This window comes from Felis catus, chromosome A2, assembly GCF_018350175.1.
Source record: "Felis catus isolate Fca126 chromosome A2, F.catus_Fca126_mat1.0, whole genome shotgun sequence".
NCBI classification, from domain to species: Eukaryota; Metazoa; Chordata; class Mammalia; order Carnivora; family Felidae; genus Felis; species Felis catus.
In genome coordinates, this window is record NC_058369.1 from 82,755,885 (window position 1) to 82,778,839 (window position 22,955).

The window sequence follows — 22,955 nt, forward strand, 5'->3', positions numbered from 1 at the left end:
CACAAAGGAAGTATTTCCAAAGAAACACAGAACCATTTGATTAATAAACCTGGAGGAAAAAAATAGCATCAAAGAAAAAAATTTCAAAAGATTTATTCCAAATGAAAACTAAACCAAGCCATAGAAAAAATTATGGATCCATGTTTCCATTTCAAACTATTTCTTAGCTTACTTTGTACATTTTCTTTAGCTCGCTCTTTAGAGAAACTATGTATATAAACCACTGCAATGAGATTTGCCAGTTGGAAGGGTGTAAGCAGGAGACTGAGAGCTAATATGATTCTTGAGTCGCGTTTGACCAAACCTTCAGGAAACTGAGTCATGCAACGGAAAGAAGGCAAAGCCCATGCTGAGACTGTTTGCTTAATCACATTGAGTCAGCATTCTGATACCACTGTGGGGTCTTTCAGGATTAAGCGATTCTATAAAAAGAGACCGTTCTTACCCTCATCCTTCCGTTTCTTATTGCTGGCCCATCTTCTGCCAATCTCAACACGTACAAATCCATTTTGTATTCCCTTCCTCCACGAATGCTGAATCCAAACCCTTTGGCGCCCTTCTCCATGTCCACAGTGAAATAATCAAAATCCTGTAGAGTTGGCGAGAGAATGGAATAAACAGGTGTTTGATATCAGAGAAGCTTCTGTGGTCAGTCTCTCTGTTCTCCTTCTCCCTTACAGTTAATGTGTCCCAAATGACATGATATTGTGAGAACAAGTAATCTCACTTCGCAATCTAGCAAAATGAGAGCCAAAGTTCCAAAAGTTCAAGCAGATCTGAATGCAATTTCCTTGGTCATTAAAAGAACTACCGTGTAGCTTGATTACTTTGGTATCCATTGTTTACTTGGCAAACAAAATGACTGCATATACGTCTGAGCGATACTATCACTCCTTTGTGTTTCCTCATTCACTGCTGTTGGGCACCATAAATAAATGTATCAGAGTCGTGTGTGTCTGTGTCTCTGTGTGTACATGTGTGTCTGTGTGTGCACATGTATCTGTGTGTACACGTGTGTATGTGTGTCTATATGTGTGTCTCTGTGTGTACGTGTGTGTCTGTGTCTGTGTGTACATGTGTGTCTATGTATACGTGTGTGTATGTGTGTGTACATGTGTGTCTCTGTGTACATATGTGTGTGTGTATCTGTATGTGTGTGCACGTGTGTCTATATGTGTGTCTCTGTGTGTACGTGTGTGTACATTTGTATCTCTGTGTGTGTACATGTGTATTTGTGTGTACACGTGTGTCTGTGTGTACATGTGTGTATGTGTGTACGTGTGTGTATACATGTGTGTCTGTGTGTGTACATGTGTGTCTATGTGTACATGTTTGTACATGTGTGTCAGTGTGTCTGTGTTTGTGTCTGCGTACATGTGTGTCCCTATGTGTACATGTGTGTCTGTGTGTGTCTGTGTGTATCTGTGTCTGTCTGTCTGTATGTGTGTGTACATGTGTGTCTCTGTGTGTGTGTATCTGTGTGTAGGTGTGTGTGTATGTACGTGTGTCAATTATAGGTTTGCCCATTAGGAAAATGAAATTTAATGGGGTCCTGGGGGTACCTGGGGCTGCCTGTAGTCTGCCAGAGGGTACTGCCTGGTGTCAGGGGAGTGCTGCCTGTAGTCCAGCAGGGGAGGCTGCCTGTAGTCCAAGGGTGGGGGTTGCTGGTAGTCCCCTCCTGGGGGCTGCCTGTAGTCCAGCGGTGGCTGCCTGTAGTCTGTGAATGGAGGCTGTCGGATGTCTGGTTTCACATCTTGCCTTGCTTTCACTTCCGACCTGTAACTAAATAAATGGACATGGGATTTGCTCTGAGGTCTCAGCATTCTAAGGAGATTAGAATGATCACATGACCTCTAGGCACATGCGGGCCACACTTCTTGAGGTCCTTTTGCATGTTCAGGAATTTGAGAAAATCATAGATGATAAGCATTATTTTAAAATCCTTGACAAATGCCATATTGTCTACTTTTCATTTGGCTCCTTGAGAAATCAAGGTAAACATGATGGCCCAACCAGAACTTTGTGGAAAAGGACTTATGGATATCCCTCTTTGACTTTGGCTATTTACAAACTTGTGCAACTGTAGCAAATCTAGGGAGTTAAACTATACATCCCAAACTATACATCCCAAAATATCAGTTTGTCTCAATACCAGTAAACCAACTCTCTCAACCACTCTCTCTCGCCCACACACTATTCATTACTTTATGACAGCACAACCAAAGTAATCTCTAAATACTCTATAAATATATAATTAAAGGCAATATTTTAACCTGCTAGGTTTGGTCTTTTTGAATATATTACAGAGGTTAAAGGAGTGATAGCAAAGCATAATCATGAGCTGTTAAGTCAAGGAGAAAGTCACCGGGTCATTGCTAAGAGTAGAAACATATTACATAGTTTTAATACTAGACTATAACTATCAGCTTAGTATCAGATGCTATTATCAGATACTACCACGGCCGAAAGATGAAAGGGAAGGCAAAAATGTGTATGTCCAACATTTGTCTCTTTCTTGTTTCTAGATGTTACTTACAGTAGCCTTCCACCCCATCCATGGGGGTTACATTTCTAGACTTCAGTGGTTGTCTAAAACTGCAGACAGTCCTGAACCCTATATACACTATGCTTTTTCCTATACCACAAATCTGTGAGAAAGTTTAATTTATAAATTAGGCACAGTGAGATATTAATCCAGCACTGGGCTCGATCTCACAACCGTGAGAACATGACCTAAGCCAAAATCAAGAGTGGGACGCTTAACCAACTGAGTCACCCAAGAGCCCCACTACTATTTTTAAAAATCACTCACCTGAACAATTGCCATTAGTGCAATCTAATATTTGGTGAGGATACACTAAAAATGTACAGTAATAGATGTATTTATTTGGAGTGTTTGAAAGGATGTTATTTTAATCAACACTTTGAGCAGGTCCCATTTGTTACTTAAATGGGAAGTAAGTGCAGAAGTGACACATTCCTCTTGTGAACTGCAGAATTTAGGCTTTGTTTCCTACCTCGGCAAGTTGTCCACTCACCTATTGGGATTGTGAATGCTGAGAACAGAATTATTTAAATATGCTTCGAATAAGATGCTTAACCACACAAACGAATGAATTAAACAAAAGAACTGAACTGGCTGCCATTCGTTGGCATGTGTTGATTCCTTCTAGAAACTGTTTGGTAGATTAGATGTCAAGTTGCTTTGAGTTACAGCACAAGTCACTTTATTTTCGTGATCTGTGTGGTAGTGGTATGCGATATCCATTATGTGCCCCATTTCCAACCAGATGTGTCACGAGGTATAGCCAAAGAGGGTGAAATGTAAAGTCTCCCCAAAGATTACACAACAGCCTAGAATAGGAACCGTTAAAATGCAACAGCTGTCATCCAAGCCTACCTTCTGGCATTCAGACTGCATTTGAACCAGTGCTGTCTGTCAGGATTTTACATTGAACTGTACCTTGAAGAGTCTTTAATGAGGAAAATATACTTAAGTTTTTATGAGTGTTGCTAACTGTTCAGTGAATGATACAGCAGCTTGGGCAAAAACTATGTTGCTTTGAATTTGTGAAATACGTTAAGGAAAACTCAGGATTATTTAAAAAAAATACAGCCTCTTTAAAATTCCTTCACTCATGAAATAAAGTCATCAGTATAACTCTTTGTTGCTATTAATTCCACTATTAAAGAGACTGTAGAGATAAAAACAACAACAACAACAACAACCAGATTTCTAGTGATAAAATCTAGCAGAATTTTATGGTATGAACAAGTTCCAGAACCAAGAAACAATGCCCATGTGGTACAGGTCTTGTAGTGGGCTTTTGCCTCATGTGGACCTTTTAAGAATTCCTTCCAGCTTAAACATCTAGGGTTCAAAGTATGTAAAAAAAAGAAGTAAATTTCCAGTGTTTTTCTACTGACTTTGCTGTTTAAAATGCAGTCAAGGGGCACCTGGGTGGCTCAGTTGGTTAAGCATCCAACTTTGGCTCAGGTCATGATCTCACAGCTTATGGGTTTGAGCCCCGTGTCAGGCTTTGTGCTGACAGGGCAGAGCCTGGAGCCTGCTTAGGATTCTGTGTCTCCCTCTCTCTTTGCTGCTCCTCCCCTCATGCTTTGTCTCTCTCTCTCTCTCTCTCAGAAATAAATAAGCATTAAAAAATTAAAAATAAGTAAATAAAATGCAGTCAAATATTAATTTCCCTTGCTGGGGAAGGTGAGCTCTGCTATTTATACTTAGTTTTGAAATATATTATATAATGGTTCTTTTGTTGTTTCCAATGAATACTTCTCCTTGAATACTGTTTTGCTTATGTGCATATTAAAACGATTTTGTTTCCAGAGTATATATCAAAAGGTTAAGGGATAGAGACATAAGTAGAGGTGTGCAGGGTGTCAGTAGGAAGCCAAAGTGAAAGTAAATAAGACAGGATAAAATATTCAGTCATTTTAATTCATAAAATAAAAATGTGGAAGCAGATCGTCATTTAATTTTATCCCATTTTAACATGGAAACTGGCTCAGTTTGACATGGAGTTAGGTGGGCATTTCTTGTATAGATGAGCCACTAGAAAATGCATACGGGGTAATTGGCATAAAAGCTATCTTGGAGACATCTCTAGCCTGATCGAGAGAAAGACAAAGAGCTCTTGATACCATGACCATGTTTAAATGAAGCTAGGAAAATGATCTGGTATCTGGAAAATTATTAATCTCTTCATTCATATGTAAAAGAGCCACCCACTAACAATCAACAGTTAAGCCAGGAAACCCCAGTGCCAAGGAAGGGCTCTCTGAAAGCAGGCACTTGCCAGGCTTTTAATATTAGTGCAGCAAAGTTCACTGGGAAAATTTGTTGGTGATTTATAAAAATTTGTATCAGGTCAATTGGTTAATCCCAGAGTTGGGAAATATTTTATTCCGTGTAGTCAGGACAAAAAGACATTCCAAAGACTGTTGCTTCTCTGATCAGGGCCAATGAGTTCCAGTTGTGGGCTAGTAGCAGTTGAAGCATGATAGTGGCCTTGCCCAAATGTTATTCTCCCCACTGAATTATAACACGACAGGGATGAGATTACCCACCCCGAAGCCAGAAGCAAGAGCCCATGTGTGGGGGAGTCTGACTCTGGAAAGGTGAGATAGAACTGTGGCTGGGAGATTAACAGACGGAGGCAGAGCCATAAGAGGAGTCTGAGGCTGGCCCAGGAATTGCATGTGCTCAGCCCCTTCCTCCTGAGTCCGAAATGAATCCTGGGGAAAGCCAGTGTGATCTGTTAAAACAGCTCACGGCAAAAGCAAACACATCAGTGGCTTATTACTGAGATACCCAGGACTTACTCCTCTTATGGGTTGTCAAATTCTTACCCCCCTATCGTTTGCTTTATGGTCTTTAGTCTTTTTTCTTCCGTGGAATATATTAAAACCATAAACAGCTGAGGATAACAGACATTTACTTTTCTGTGAAAGCAAATGGGGGAACTCCTGAGAAGAACAGGGCTTTATGGAAATAGCACCTGTGGCACAGGGAAAATATTTGCTTTGCAATTGCGTGAGTGATGGACCTACAGAGTTCTGGGACTTGGAAACTGAGTCTCACTTCATCTTTCCCAACATATGAGGCGGGAGCTAGGAAGCAGATGTTCAGAAAACATTAGAATTATGGAAAAGACCAGTGAGGGTTTTGTACACAGAGATGTTCCTGTGGGTTGTTCTGTTTTTCTCCTTCAAAAGAGGGAAAACAGCATGGGAACATGTCTTCATCTCTTTCCTTTATGGCTCAACCTAACCCAGGCTCCCTGTTACACACAAGTTCATTGTAAGAAGACAATGCTGTTTTTACATGACATCCTTTTTTTCTGGAAGTTCAAAGTGGCTTATTCATATTAGTTTATGATATGGAATGGAAGAACCTCATTAGATCATGGGTAGGGGGATATAGGCAAAATGCAGTAAAAAATGCTAACATTTATTACTGCTGACAAGTTTTGCCACACTTCCCTCTCTCCACACCACCATTGTTCTCTGAGCCACCACCTTCATTGATCCAAGGATATCAGCAGCCATCTCTAATTGCTTAATCTACATCCAACCCTCACCAGCTCCCAGTCAGCTCTCTGTGTGGCCCACTGGGCGGCCTTGAAAAGGAAAAGATGTCAGTCTTCAGCGTAAAAGCTTCCAGTGACTTGTCATTACACTGAAGCTCAAAATCTTTGGTGTGCCTGGGTGGTTCAGTCGGTTGAGCATCCAACTTCGGCCCGGGTCATGATCTTGTGTTTGTGGGTTCAAGCCCTGAGTTGGGCTCTGTGCTGACAGCTCAGAGCCTGGAGCCTGCTTGGAATCTGTGTCTCCCTCTCTCTCTGCCCCTCCCCTGCTTGCTCTCTGTGTCTCTTTATCTCTCAAAAAATAAAATAAAACATTAAAAAAAATTTTAAAAAATCTTTAACATGCTTACAGCCCCAAAGGTGGGTCCCTATCACTCTCATTGCTACATCTTGAACCATGCTCCCTGACCTCTTCCCTCACTACACTGACCTTATTTATTGCCATGTCTTTCAAGGTTGCATGCTCCCTCCTGCCTAAGGGTCTACATCTATGTTCTTCAGTTTGGAGTCTCTTCAACGTGGTCTTCATCTAGTTAATCCCTACTGATCATCTACTGATCATCTACCTACTAATTGTTCATCATTTCTTGAGGAAATGTTCTCTTTTTGTGAAGAACAGACCCCTGTATTTGCTAATAAAACCACATGTGTGACACCCACAGAATCTCTAAATCACAGAAAGGAGCACCTGGCAATTTCTACTTTATGAAACTTTCTCTTCTGTGTCCTGTTGTGTCCTGTCCCAAACTCTCCCTCTCCCCACCTCCCTCACCTCTCAGCATCAGAAAAACCAGGGGAAACTTTACCTATTTTCATGTCCTTGCAGCTGAAGTGGCTGAGGAGGAGCTGGTTGGGCAACAGGGCTGTTGGGAGTGGCTGGGCTCGGCTGGGCCAGAGGACTCTGCTGGGCCATGGGGCTCTGCTTCTCTGAGCTGGGTGCCGATGCTGGGCTGCTGAGCTCTGCAAAGGGGAGCCAAAGTGGCAGGTGCAGTCAGGTTGGCATCTGATAAAGGGCAAGAGGTGGCCAGAGGTGGTAACTCTTTGCCTCCTCAGATGACTCAAGGCTTCAGTTTTCTCAGTTTCTGTTAGGCTTTAAGACAGCAGGTTAAACTTATCAATTATCCAATCAAGTTCCAATACCATTCACAGAATTAGTATTATTTCATGAATTACAAGTGTTGCTGAACAAAGTTAAACAGAGTCTCTTGTCATTTTCCTAGCAGAAAAGATTACAATAAAAAAACCCTGTTAAAACAATGAAAAAATAATCCAGAGGAGTAAGCTCTAAAACATATTCTATTTTTCCAGTGCTGCCCACTGAGAGAAAACATTTGAGCTGCTACTTTTTGGTTGTAAAGACAAATCCTACCGGTATTCCCAAGTTTGGACAAGGAAGTAACCATAATAGAAATAAATGCTTTTCATAATATTCTCTCTAGTTCCTTGTTGGTTTTATTGCTCAATCACCCCCTGTACTCCATGGTTTTTCAGAAAGAAAAAGAACATTGGACAGAAGAATGTTCATAAAATTGTTCTTTGTTAACACAGCTTCTTGGATTTTCCTGTAATAGCATTACTGTCTCAACTGAAATTATCTGTATATGATGCAATACAAATAAGACAGACATATTTCAGACTGGGGAAAACTGAAAAGCAAGTCAGATTTTTAGTGAGCAATCTTGCTCAGAGTTCATTTGAATATTTCACACATAATGATGTCTGCAAGTAACAGGTTAAAAACACCGCAGTCATTTTCTGTTCTGTTCTTTTTATTTGGTTGGGTGATAAAAGGGAGGTGATCGATTCTTTATTAAGCCATTCTTCCCCTTTCTTGTCTGGCAGTCCAGATTTTGAAAAATTCTTTCCACTTGTGGGGTTTCTCATCTTCAGCACTGTTGACATTTTGGGCAAGACAATTCTTTGCTGTGGGGGCGGGGGCTGTCCTGTGCATTGTTGGATGGCTGGCGGTATCCTTGCCCTCTACCCGCTAGATGCCGGTAGCATTCCCATCCTAATTGTGACAGTCAAAAACGTTGTCAGACCTTGCTGAACATCCCCCAGGGGGACAAAATCACCTTGCTGAACATCCCCCAGGGGGACAAAATCACCTCAGTTGAGAACCACTGTTTTATATGGAAAGTCAGGTGACTGTTTAGTGCCTGCTTGCCAGATAGCCCCAAGACGGAATCAGGAGACTGAGGAAAACAGAGGCGACCAAGGTGAGTAGACCTATCACTCTCCATGTGGTATTCTACAATCCACTCACAGGTGAGCTCTGGGGACTGAAATCTCGAGCATCATTCATGAGTCAGCAGCTACAAACCAGTAATGAACCAGTGTCTGGAAATGGTGACTTTATGGTGAACTGGTTCTTAGATCCTTGTGGCCCTCAAGGCATGGCAAGAAGCTGTAACTCTCACTACTCTTCAAGCCTCAGGGGGGAGTCCTTATACAGAGAAATTCAAAAGATTAAGTGGGAATTTAAAATTCTTATCAGATGCAACGTTTTCTAAATGAGCTCTCTATACCACAAAACTTCCTCACGCTTTTCAAAATCTATCTGACTTTGAAGAATCCTCCAGAGCTTAACTGTTAACATGAATACACTTTTTTTTTTCTGCTTCAGATTTGTAACTCTATAATCTCTGTTGAATGGGTTCTGGTTTAATATAAGCATAAAAACAGTACTCCCCAGACCACAGGGAATGATTGAATAACCCCGTGTCTTGAGATTCACACTATTTATCTATAATGTCACACAGCTTGATCTCTGAATGAAACTGGTACTAAGTAAACAGGATATGGGTTGCAAGAGAGAGTGGATTTCTGCAAAAGTAGAAATAGGAATCAACCTCAGGCGCTCTGGCACCACTATGATGGCGGCCAGGCTCAGGCACTCACCCTCCTGAGGGATGATGCGGAGGGTGACACTAAGACCAGCATCCTTGATGAGCTTCACAATGTCTGCATGAGGCATGTTGATGATGGACTGGCCGTTCACTGCTAAGATCCGGTCTCCCACTTTCAGTTTTGCACAGCGGTCTGCAGGACTCCCATCGATGATGCGGCCGATTTTATGGGGCACAGCTAAAACAATCCCCAACAGAATCAGATATCAGGAGTGTTCCCAGCACTGTTCTTTTTTTTTTTTTTTTTAATATTTTTATTTATTTTTGAGAAAGCACAAGTGGGGGAGGGATAGGAGGAGGGAGACAGAGGATCTGAAGTGGGCTCGGAGCTGACTGCGATGAGCCTGATGTGGGGCTTGAACTCACCAATCGTGAGATCGTGACCTGAGCCAAAGTTGGAAGCTTCACCAACTGAGGCCCCTAGGGCCCCCACCCCCCCAGCACTGTTCTATCTTTGAGTCCAGCCCCACAGAAAAAAATGCAATGTCAGAATTCTTTTTTCCATCAGTAAATTTGCCTTTTGAAATCATAATCATGCCTATTAAGTGTGGTCCTGTGCATTCCACTGAGATCAGAATTTCTAAATTCAAGTTCTGTGCAATGACAGACCAATTCCAAACACATGGATCAGGGGTCCTCAAATTCTGGTGTATCATAATCACTCTAGGATTAAAAATACAGCTCTTTGGGCCTTAACCTGACCTTGGGCATCAAAATGTCCAGGAGCAGGTGAGAATCACATTTTTTTTTTTTTTGAGAATCACAAATTTTTAAGAAGCTCCTCAAGACATTCTAATACACACAAAATTTTGAGACCCACAGGCATACATTATTGTGAGACCATACTGTAGAGATAATAATACAGTTTCAGAAGGATACAATAAATGTCAAGAATTCAATTTCTACCCTTGTCTATTTTACCGAGAGAAGAGATCAGGGAAGGAGAGAAATCTATATTAACATGGGCTGTCACAGCAGGTGAAGAAGCTATGCTCAACTTCCTATCATCCACTAATCTTCGGTTTCAAGGTTGATGCAGGTTTCAAATCTTACCTCTTCTTTCTGATTTAATTTATAAGTGGTGCTGATAATTTATTAATGATGCATAATATATTGCATCAAATCTAAGATGCCATTATGACAAACTTCTGTTTTAGGTATCACAAGAAAGAAGGAAAGAAAGAAAGAAAGAAAGAAAGAAAGAAAGAAAGAAACTCTGCCAATTAAACAATGACACTCCATCGACTGTAAGATGCTGTATAATTTTTTAGATATTTAAATTATGAAAACATGTATTAGAATTGATCAAATATGGCATATGTCTCTTTAAAACAATGAAAGCTTATGTATGTTTGTATGTATGTATGTATGTATGGAAAGCCAGGTGCATGAGGATAAAGATTTTTTAGAAGGTTGACTTCTATTCAATGTAAGTGTTTGAGTGCCTACCAGGATAACTATTTCTGGGGTCAGATACCACTGGCACACCCCTTCCTTCTCCAAGGAGGTTAGAATCTAGAAACCTGTTCTTTTTCCTTTCACCTTTGTAGGTAGGGAACTCCAGCCAGGAAATCACCTGTCAATTACTCTGTGTTGTTTCTTTCCTCATGGAAGTCAGGTACTGATTTATCTGTGTAAAGAGGCAGAGACACTCCACCATTTGTTATGCTTCAGGAGTGTCCGTTCCTTGAACTCTCAATCTTATGTATGTGTTACAGTGAAAGGCAGAACATCAGCTAATAACCACGTAAGGAAGGACAATCAGTGAGTTAATGAACCAGAGCCTTGATCATATTTCCATTGTGACAGGTTATAGATAGCATATGAAAATACTGGCTGAGCCGATGTTTCTGAAGTAAAACTCATGTTGAGTTTTTATTTACAGGCACTAATGGCTTTAATTAAGAACATCTTACTTAAAGCATACTAAAGATCATCTTAGACTCTCAGGACAATGTACTTATTAAGCAGAAATGTAATAAGAACTCATTCATTTAGTTATTTAAAAAAAGAAGGCATTGCAAATTCTTTGGTCTTCTACCATAATTAGAGTGAACATTTGTTCCTGTTTTCGCCCCCTTTCATGTTCAATACTGTCCTTGAACAGTCCATACATGACACGGTCTCCCTGGTTTCCAATGTGTCTATTGCTATCCATCATGTGATCCTTGGAAAGTTACCTGACCTCTCTGAGTTTGTTTTTCAATAGTAAAATTGGGATAATAATATCCCTGACTTCACAGGATGGCTCTGAGAAACAAATGCATTGGCACATGTGAAGTGACTAGAACAGTGCCTGGTGTAAGAATGGATCTATAACTATTAACTTTTCTTTCATTCTCTTTATTACTATTATCTTTTTAATGTTTCTGATATCACTATTGATATGCACGTGTGCTTGTATATAGGTACCAGCTTGAATTCTTCCTACATGGGGTAAACCTGTATTACTGTTAAAACTGAAGAAATGTTTTGCTTATGACACAACAGTATCTCCTAAGTATCAACACTGGAAAACAGCTTCACTTGGGAAAAAGAAATGTGTTTTGGGGATTATACAGATGCTAGATGAGGCCAAACACCCTGTTTGTTTTTCTCTGGTTTTACAAAAAAGATGTTGTATGTCTGTGTAGGAAAATGCCAACTCATAAGTAAGACTTTATTATTTAAAGGGAAATTAGTATAATACAGATGTCCTCATTATCCGCATTGAGCCTTAAACACACACAATTACAACTACATTAAAATATACATAATTTAATCCTTAAGAAATCATGTGAGATACTGGATAGAATTACCATTACATGTTTAGAGTGGAAGAAACCGAGCTACAAAGTCATTAGCGATTGCCCAACTCAGAAAGTCCAAGCAAGATTTAGAATCCCAGTCTGCTGGATTCCAGAGGCTTTGCTCTTAACCACGGCGCTACACTGTATCTCTTGACTTTGTGGTTCCTTTCCTCCACCCAAGCACTTGTTTCATGGGCACCTGGTACTTTTATTTGGTGAGTGCAGCTTGCCTCTAATCAGGCAGTCACAAACACTTCACCAGTGGCCCTCATCCAGGGGAGAGTGGAAGGCAGAAACTCTGCTTGAAGCTGGTTCTTTGTGGCAGCTGTCTTTTGACAGGCAGGACATGAGGAAGAAGGGAGAGGAAAGGGGAGGAAGGAAGGCAAGGGGAAGGAGAGGAAGGGAGAGGAAAATTGGACAGCTCCTCAGATCCATTTTGGTTGGAACTTCACATCATGGTGTCATTCCTTTATTTGAAGTCATTTCTTTGGGTATTAGAAATACATTTCAAATGAAATTTAAAAATACACTTTAAAACACATACAGCTGGTATTTGGATGATTTGCTGCTTTGAATTATTCATGCCTATACTCCCCTCCATTACCGTGCATCATTTAGAATCTCCTGGGCATAAAGCCCCAAATGTTTCAAAACATAGATTTCACACACACACACACACACACACACACACACACACACGCTTTTATGAGCTCAATAACAATAAAAACAAAACAATAAGTTATCATTTGTTAATTTCCAGGCACTGGGCTAAGCGCTTATTTTAAATCCTGACAGCAGCAGTGTGAAGTAGCTGTAAAAGTATAATAATCATGTTTAGTTTATTGTTAAGAAAACAAAGAAATGTCAAAGCCAGGATTCAAACCTATGCCTGTGGCTTCAAACCTTAGGGTTACTCCCTCCTTTTTTTGATATATGCCAGGTTGGAAGCAATTTGAATTATGAGAGCTGAGGGAATGGCTCAGCTTAGGAACAGCTTAGGAAAGCATGCTGCTTGAGATTTTGAGATGAAAGTTTCACTGTAAACAGATTTATTTGCTTATGATGATAACTCTTAGTTTCAAGGCCATTTTCACTTTACTGTGGCAGACAGAATAACAACTAAACTAAAATAATAAAAACTAAAATGAAATAATGAAAACTGAAATAAATTCTATGGTAGCCACACAGAATGACTGAGTGGCTTACATAAAATGGGAGTGAGTACACAATTTAAAAAGTGTGCCCATAACTGGAAGCATCTGACATAGTTTTGTTAAAATTGTTTCTATTGGCATGTGCTTTAATAAAAACAGTGCTTGAAACTCTTGGCAGCTGAACACAGCTTCACTTTTTCTTCACCAGCAATTTCCCTACACATGTAAGTACATTGAATGTTGATGTGCAACAACTCACTGACAAGAGGTGGGCTCAGAGAGGATTCTCCCTGAAAACAAGATGCAGTTCTATTTGCTCAGTTAGGAAGTCTGCAGAACTAATGACCTAAGTGCTTTCTGTGCATTGCTAATGGAATTACAGAGCATGGAAGAGGCCATGACCTTGGTTTCTATTATTGGGATGAATGGTACTCGTTAATTCTCTGGGAATTGATGACTAAGGTAACTGCTGGAGCACAGTCCATTTAGACAGCATGCCTTCCAGACATCATCTGTCAGGCAGCAGCATAAATCAAGTCTTTGGACCAGTCTTCTTGACACAGTGTGCTTAGGATACACAGATATTTGGAAAAGTTGCAATATGTCATGAGGCTTTGAACATGCTAACATTTGGGAAGGAGACAATGTATCACTACTTAGAAATTTCCCTTTAACTTCAAATCACATAAGCTATGGAAAAAGAAACCCATCTTTTTCCCCTTTATTTCTTTGTGGGGAAAACACCACTATATATTCATATTTTATATTATAAAATTTAGTATTTTCAATTTTATATTTTCCTGTACATGAATTAACCCTTTGACGCCTGCTCAAGCACAGCATCCTTGTTTCAGTAGGGCTATTCAGACACAATTGGACTGGATCCTAAATTTGTTCTAAAGGCCTGGATTCTTTGGGTCTTTGGCCCCACTACTACAGGAGGCAATGGTCCTCCTCCCTTTTTGCTGTTTGGTTCTCTTCAGGGAGCTTTGTGTGGTCTATCCAGGCTCCTTCAGCCATTGGTTAACCGGTGAACTCTTCTTGAGTTCTACCTTAGGTTCATTCCCATAAAGAAGATGACACAGTTGCCTGGATGACTTTTTTTTTTCCTTTGGCAATAGAATCTTCCTGAAATTTCTGGTGATGGATTCTTCCTGAAATTCTCAGCTGCACCCGAGGGAAGGGGTAGTAGTAGTTCCCTCTCCCTCCACTTTTTTTTTCCATGTTTCCTTGTTGTTTTTTATGTGTTTTATTTCAGAAAAGGAAAACTTGTGCTCATATTTACATTTAATTATCTTCTTGTTAATAGATCCACAAAGTGGAATTGTATATGGAAGCGGAGGAAAGCATTCGATAGGGAAAGTGGATTCTGCATCAATCATGTCAAATTTATAAGCAAGAAGTTTCTGAAATGAGTGTGACAATAGTAAATACTTCAAAGGCAATCAATAACATAAACTCTCATTAGCTCACAATTCCATTAATCTGTGAAGGTTAAACAACATGCCATTAGTTTAAGGAGGCAAGGAAAGTTAGTTTGGATTTAAAATCTGTGACCTGATATGGAAAGAAGTGTGTGTGTGTGTGTGTGTGTTCAGTTGGATGATTACAGTTTCTTTTCTTAAAATAATCTGTGACAGGGGCACTTGGGTAGCTCAGTCGGTTAAGTGGCTGACTTTGGCTCAGGTCATGATCTCAGGATTCATGAGTTTGAGCCCTCTGTCTGTGCTGACAGCTCAGAGCCTGAAGTCTGCTTTGGATTCTGTGTCTCCCTCTCTTTCTGTCCCTCCCTTGCTCATGCTCTGTCTCTGTCTCTCAAAAATAAATATACATTAAAAAAACTTAAAATAATCTGTGACAATGATTTACTGTCTAGTTTCAGAATTGTGGGTTAGAGCAGGGGGATCAGCTACTCCATCAACAACACATTTCTGCATAGCATCATCTTACTAACAGCTCCAGTGCTCGGCACAGTGTGAGAGATAGTAATGAAACAACACATGCTCTCTGGCCTTAAGAAACTCACAGCCAAGTTGGGGAGATTCATACACAAATACTTATAACACAAATTGGCAACTCCATGGTAAAGGTAGCAAGGGTACCCTCAACAAGGGTACAGAGGAGGGGTGAATCATTGGGTTCAGGTGCGGACTCAGAGTGGTAAGGAAAAAGGAAGTTCATTCTGGGGAAGTGGGCACATAGTGTCCTAGGCTAAATGGCAGCTCCCTTGGTGAAAAAGTCATGGTGGTACACAGGGACCTATCAAATCCATGGAGGAAGAAGCAAAGAGAGATGTTTTGAAGTTGGGGTCCCTCCTGCCTTCAAAATTCTTGTTTCCCTCACTGAGATCCCTGATACAATAACTTTACCCAGATCCTCTAGATGGACCCTGAACATATAGGAACAACAGAAAAGTAATTGTCTCAGAGCATTCCTATCACTTTAACCCACAGTGAAGAATCCTGTTTTCCTGCCTTTAGAAACACAGGCTTAGTATTAATTGCTGATTTTCCGTATCTCCTTCCTAGAAGTCCTGCATAAGCATGTTCTACTGTAACAAATCCATTTAGCTCAGTGTTCTTCCTTCCTGGAGTGTGACAGTGTCCTTCGAAAGAGTGTTTCTTGGTCATCAGGGAGTGGAAATGTGGCAAAAACATGCGTTTGGTATTTTTTAAAAATTTGCAGAAAAATTAAGAAGAAACAGCATGACTCGTTTTCCTCTAAAAGTCTGTGGAATTTGCTTTCCAAAAATGAAAAGGTCTTCCCTGACATTCATAGCCAACTGAGTTGCAAGACCCAAAATCAAGCAGCTGGTGTTTTAAGGATTGCATATTCCAAAAGTGCACTTTTCCCCTCTCAGCACCATTAGTCATTCTCTTGTGGTTGAACGGTTGAGTTACCCTATAGTTGGTAATAAACAGACGGTCAGATGGGAGAATGGGAAGAGGAGCCCATCAATGGCAACTGGGAAGTCCAGCCAAACTCATGTTTCCAAGGGCAGAAAGCACCATACAGAAAGTATTTAAGTATATGCCTGGATAGAAAGAAACACTTGTTAGCTATATTTTACCCTGTATGCTTTTATTTTGCACCAATTAAAATCTCATAGCCAAGTACTGAGAGTGAATTGGTAATCTAAAGAAACCTCATTTTATTAAGAACTGTAGTTAGCTATAACTTGACTGTTCCATCCCAGAACATGAGGCTGGGTTAAAATGGTTTTTTGTTTGCAAAGATTTGGCGGGCTTATAGTACAGGACCGTTTCATGGTTGTATAACCTGTGCAGTCACACAGGTTTCCATGCTCAAAAGGGCCTTGTGTTTAGTTTAACGTCTATTGTCATCATTTTGACATTCTTTTTTTTTTAAGGTTTATTTATTTATTTTGAGAAAGAGAGAGAGAGAGAGAGAGAGGATAGGGGAAGGGCAGAGAGCGAGGGAGAAAGACCATTCCAAGCAGGCTCCACGCTGTCAGTGCAGAGCTCGACCTGGGACTCCATCTTACTAACCATGAAATCATGACCTGAGCTGAAATCAAGAGTCCGATGCTTAACTGACTGAGCCACCCAGACACCCCACCATCTTGACATTCTTAATAATGCTTGAATGAGGACTCCACATTTTCATTTTGCACTGGGCCCTGAAAATTATGTAGTTGATCTTATGTAGATACAACCATATCAGTCCATTGTTTTAATGTCTGCCCTGGAAGATGTAAATGAAAATATGTTACAGCTATCCAGGAAAATTATCACAAAGGTGGGTGGTAGGGTAGGAGCAAAAATAACCCCTTTTTCATGTGGCTGCATTTCTTATCCCCATACATATCACTAGAAGAAGTAGTCCAGAGAATTTCTGTTAATTATACTGAAGATCCTTAATTCTTTACATTTTGATGCAAGAACCCTAAAGTATTACCTCATTTCTGTTGTGGAAATTATCTTTATATAATTAGTCACTCATTATTGAGTCATCTACAGAGCAAATGTTCTTTATCTGTCTTTAAATAGACTTTAATAAACACCACCATATTTCAAGGAATTTGTGTTTTTGATATGATTTATTTCCCTCATAATCTGGCAAAACGTCTAGACATTAGAATGACAGGAACCAAAGAAACTTCAGAATAGTTATGATCCCCAAATCTATCATTGGCTAGGAGGGTAAGCATGTGCGGGAATGAGGAGCTGAACAGAATGGAAAAAGAGTTCCACTTTTAGATATTTAAACCTTAATCTTCTGTTGAGGTACTTTCCATTTTATGGGCTATCTTAAAAGCTCACTTTTTACTTTGCTAATTTCTAGGTAGCTAGGATTTTCTTTTTGATCTGTTTTGGTCTGAAAGTTGCTATAAAAAAATTTGATCCCCTAAGTCAAATACCAACCCTATTCAGCATTTTTGTGTAAGCCCCTTCCTGGCCCCCCAAAACCCTGACAAAGAAACACATTCCACCACTCAGTAAAATCAACAACCCAGGAGTCTCTAGTCAAGGAGTAGACAGGGACCTTCTGTGTGGCTCAACTTGAATAATTTTAGTGAGTAAAACTGGATAGCTTTTAGCAAGTTTTTCTTACAAATAACCAAACAACAACCTGATATAGTAATAATGAAAAAGTTTAGAGAGTTACTAATATTAAAATATGATAAAGGTTTCATTTCCTGCAAAGCATAAAAACAAGTTGTTTTACTCCTTTATAAAAACGGTCACAGGGTTGAGAGGCAGTATAACACTCCCATCCCAAACAAGCAACTCTCCCTGTCAAAGGGTTACTCGCTGTCTTTATGACAAATTTAGTTCCTGAATAAAAGGTTCCTTTTATTTACGATTTAATTGTGGAGGCTTTATCAAGTCATTACCAGAAAATGCTGGATTATTCTATAAAATGAGAAAATCATATAAAAATGTCAAAACTCATATCATGATGTAAAAGGGACAAAATAATCAGAATAATTGTCTTCTGATGGTTGGAGATCTCTTATAATTAAAACAATTTAAATAATACATGCACAAATTAAAACAAAATAAAGGACAACCTAAATGCTTATAATGAAAAACCACAGTCTCCTGCCCTAATCCTCCAACATCCTCTCCAGTTCTGTGATCCAAAGGCAAACGGTGTTTCTTCTTCACACTTCTAAATTATATTCTTACATGGCTATTTCTTAATTTGTCAACTGGAGTCATATCTATTGACTTCCTATAATGCTAGAGGATTTGGCCTTCTTATCCAGTGGCCCACCTCCTCTCCTTATCCACGTACAGTTTTATCATTAGTTTCAGTTAAACCAGTTATCATTGCTGATAGTTTCACCATGTAACTATTGCTCACCGTAGTGTACTGGGATTTCATTTCTTTTCTTGTACAGTTTGCCTCCCCTCCCACCCTGAATCAAGTTTCTGACTGTGTCATTCCCCCTGCCCCCACTTCTGCAATACCCTTTCTCTTTCCTCATTATCCCCCCCAAAGCTGCTCAAGTCATCTGTTCAGTTGAGCCCCGGGGTCAAGGGACCTCCTTCCCATAGGTAGGTAAGTTTGTCTCAAGTTCTGCTGCTCAGTGACACTCGGGGCTTTCCTGTTGTGCTCCAATATGGGATGCACGGTTCCACAAACCCTGGGACACCTTTTTTGACTCACTCTCTCATTTTGCTAGAAGATATCCTACAGTATCTTCCTAAGTAAACATGCATGGGAGAAAAATAATGTTTCAATATTTAATGTTTGAAAATGTCTTCATTTTTACCTTCTCAATTGATTGGATTCTAACTAAAATTCTAGATTGTTATGAAATTAAAGATTGAAAAAAATCATGGTTCTTCAGAATTACAGACATTACTCCACTGTTTTCTAGTATCCAGTGTTGCTACTGAGAAGTCTGAATCCATTTGGAGTTTTTGTTTCCTTTATGTGATCTATTTATTTCACCTTTTCCTTTTGGAAATGTTTACGATTGTCCCGGTGATTTTTGGGTTCTAAAGTCCACATCAATGCATCATGCTGTGGTTCTTTTCAGTCTGGAGACTTGTTTCTTTTAGTTTTGGGGTTGGGAACTTCCATTATAGTCTTTTTTTTGATAACTACCATTCTGTTTCTTTGGTCTCTCTTTCTGGACCTCTTATCGGCTGGCTATTGGTTTCCCAGATTGATCTGTCCATTATCACTCCTCTCATACTTTCTCTTTCTTTTTATCCTACTTGTGTGATTTCCTTTACTTTGCCTTTCAATCCTTCTATTGGATTAAAAAAAATTTTTAATGTTTATTTTTTGAGAGAGAGAGAGAGAGAGAGGGTGAGTGAGTGAGGGGCAGAGAGAGAGGGAGACACAGAATCCGAAGCAGGCTCCAGGCTCTGAGCTGTCAGCACAGAGCCCGACGCAGAGCTCGAACTCATGAACTGTGACATCATGAGCTGAGCTGAAGTCAGATGCTTAACCAACCGAGCCACCCAGGCGCCCATCAATCATTCTATCGAATTTTTAATTTCAGTTATGATGTTTTCAATTTCCAATAATTCTTTCTTTAATCATAGTATTCTTTTTTTTTTATAACATTCCACTTTTATTATAAAATAAAAAATCACGAGGCTTTAATATCTATGTATGTAAGTGAGACATTTTTGAAACTTTCTTTTGTGGCCTCAATTATCTCCATTTATTCTAGTATTCTTTCATTATTCTTGGTTTGCTTGTTTGTTTTTCCATTTTAAAAATGAGCATTTCATAACTGGAATTCACGGTTGTTGTGTTCCATTCTGTTCCAAGCTTTTTTTTTTTTAAGTTTGTTTATTTATTTTGAGAGAGACAGAGACAGCATGAAAGGAGGGGCACTGAAAGAGAGACACAGAGAATCCCAAGCAGGCTCTGCGCTGCCAGCACAAAGCCCAATGCAGGGCTCAAACTCCTGAAACCACGAGATCATGACCCAAGCTGAAACTGAGAGCAGACACTTAACTGAATGAGCTACTTCGACACCCCTCTATCCCAAGCTTTTTAAGTTTTGAGCTGCTCTGAATTTCTAAAGAAATAATATCTTTGCTGTCCATTTCTGTTTTTCAGTTTCCTCTCTCCTGCAAAATGTGTTGCCACTTTTTTGTCTGTAGAATATCTTCCCCACTCATGTTTGTTGCATTCTTGCTCATTTACTCCCATTTTATTTGTGTCTAAGAAATGGGAGGAGATAAGCATGTTACAATTTTACCACCATTAATTAGAAACTGGAAATATCTTTTGTAAATTTAAACCAGTTGTTGCCATCAGTATTTCAGTATACCAGATAGAGATTTGGAATCTATTTGGAAAATAAAAAATGTCAACAATTTATGTGACCAAACTTTAGAAGTCCTGCTGTCTCCTGTATCCCTGACAGATAAAAATACAGAAACAAACAAACAAACAAAAACAACCAAACAAACAAAAGAAACAAACCTGCAACTTTTCTTTTCAAGAGTTCAGAAAATGTCATAAAATTACATTTCGTCAGCCCCAGGTATTGGGTTAAAAGTGTGCCATAAAACCACATTTTTTTCCCTCTGTATTTTTTGACTGCCTTTTGAGACTTCACACCCATTAGTGTACTTGGCTTTCAGTGATTTCTCAGCAGGCCCAGTAGAAATGGTTATAGTTACAAGCAGGTGTTGCTGACAAGTCATGTTTCTCATTTTTACAGATGCAGTGTATTCTATCTCTGCCATCTCCTTTTTCCTTTTATAGCTTCTGAAATTGTGTTTTGTAAAAAGTCACTTGGCTATCTTCACACGGTTTCCCTGTTACAATAGGTAAATGTCAAAAGCAATCAGGTACAGTATCAGCTTTTCATTGTATTCCCCTAAGCCCTCTGGTAGATAATAACTTCTTGCAATATTTTCTTAATGTAAACGGAAACAGATACCTACCCAGGCAAATGATCCCTCCTGAGCCAGCTGTCCTTTTCAATATGTTATCCAGAAGATTACATGAATATTTATTGGGTCTTCAGTTTCCCACAGAAGCCAAAGTTCCACTAACAGGGTATATCATGTTTTAACTTGAAATAATGCAATTTTGCATGACTGGATAAAACTAAATATGAAAAGGCCCTCAAGCAAAGTGCTCCGGAGCTAGAAGATCTTGATCATATATATATTTTGCAAGCAACTTCAGTGTGACCTGTGAGTGGCCAAATAAATCATGCCAGAGTTTCCTTATTTGCAAAGGAACTGTCACTCATAGTCTTTCTTTCTTAGCCTTCTCTTTCTTATCCAAATACTGTAGACCTTAACTTCATTCAGATTTCTGCTTACATGCGTTTTCTCTCATCCCTTGCTTTCTAAAGCATAGTGACTGTATGTGTTTTTGGTTTTACCAAGCAGACATATGTCTCCATAATTAATTTCACCTGAGATCATCATCATAAAATGAGTTTTATTACTCTAACATGAGAAATGAGTGAGAAATGAAAAATGGAAGGCTAAAGAGCCTGAAAATGTATTTTGTTGTCCACAGTGAAATACCAATTACACGCTAGAGGGAAGAGACCAAGAGTGGAAAAACACATCACTGAAGAAGATATAAGGAAAGCACAAAAACACATGAAAAGCCCTGCAACATCATTAGTCCTTAGGGAAGTAATGCAAATGCAAACCGAAATGAGACATCACCAGACACCTACTGGAATGGCTAAAATGGAAACAACAACAACGAGAAAGGCTGAAAATAAGCACTCACACAGGACGTAGACCATCTGGAACCCTCATAGAGGGGAATACAAAATGGTACAGCCACTTCGGAAACCACATGAACCAGCAAGCCCACTTTTCCGTGCTTACTCAAATGAAATGAAAACTATTCTCACACAAAAACCTAAGTGAAAAGTTTCATAGCTGTTTTATTCATAATCACCAAACAATAAACAATCTGAATATCTTTCAACAGGGGAATGGGTAAACAAACTATGGTACATCTACACAGAGGAATATTTTTTTTCCAGGAACCAATGTGGAGGCATGAAGCAACATGAATGAATATAAACTGTATCATGCTGAGTGGGGGAAGCCAGACTCAAAAAGCTACCTAGGGCATGATTCCATTTATATGGGAAAAGGCAAAACTAGAACAGAAAACAAGTATGTGGTTGCCAGGGCTGGGAGTGGATGGAGGGGTTGACTTCACTGTGGCGGTATATAACTAAACACATTTGCTAAAACTCACAGATTATAGCCTAAAAGGGGTAAAATTAACTATATCTGACTAAACCTTAAAAATGGGAGAAAGAGTAGGGTGCTGGGGTGGCTCAGCCAGGTTAAACATCCGACTCTCAATTCTGGCTCAGGTCATGATCTCACAGTTTATGAGTTCCATCCCCGCACAGGGCTCTGTGCTGGCTGCTTGGGATTCTCTCTCTCCCTGCTTGTGCTCTCTCTCTCTCTCAAAATAAATAAATAAACTTTAAAAAAAAATTTAATGTTTATTTATTTGCTTTTTTGATAGAGCACAAGTGGTGGAAGGACAGAGAAAGAGAGACACCGAATCTGAAGCAGGCTCCAGGCTCTTAGATGGCAGCGCAGAGCCAGATGCGGGGCCCGAACCCACAAACGGAGAGACCATGACCTGAGCCGAAGTCAGACAGTTAACCAACCGAGCCACCCAGGTGCCCCTAAATAAATAAACTTTTTAAAAAATGGGGGAAAGAGTGAAAAAGCAGGGGGGAGGTGAAGAGAAGGTTTTGGATGGAAATGAATAGATGTAAGTAAAAAAGAACTGCTCTCAAATAAGTAGGAGGGAGATAGGAGGTAACAAGGGGAGATTGGGGGGGTGCTGCCTAGGAAGCCTTCAGAAAGAAACACTGTCTAGTCTGCATTTTAAAGATGAATCGGACTTTTCCAGGTGGGCACCACAGTCCTAGGTGATGTGACCTGGCAAAGGCATTGGGCTGGTGGATTAGCAGGGTCTGTACTGGGGGATATGGGCATGCCAATGAGCACAAACAGTGAGACCCAACAGAGGAAGGAAGGGACAGACTGCGAA

The 22,955-nt window shown here is 39.8% G+C and overlaps 1 protein-coding gene across 11 annotated transcripts in view; it reads right to left on the minus strand.

Moving 5' to 3' along the window:
• Positions 1–22,955, minus strand: part of MAGI2 (membrane associated guanylate kinase, WW and PDZ domain containing 2) — a 1,363,649-nt gene that overhangs the window by 116,564 nt on the left and 1,224,130 nt on the right. For all 11 annotated transcript variants that reach the window (XM_045053218.1, XM_045053217.1, XM_045053215.1 and 8 more), the window contains 4 exons: positions 9,006–9,191; positions 6,911–7,064; positions 1,563–1,782; positions 446–589 (listed from right to left, as the gene is read on the minus strand). In XM_045053218.1, coding sequence (XP_044909153.1) covers positions 446–589; positions 1,563–1,782; positions 6,911–7,064; positions 9,006–9,191 — 704 coding nt within the window. The remainder of the gene's footprint in view (positions 1–445; positions 590–1,562; positions 1,783–6,910; positions 7,065–9,005; positions 9,192–22,955) is intronic.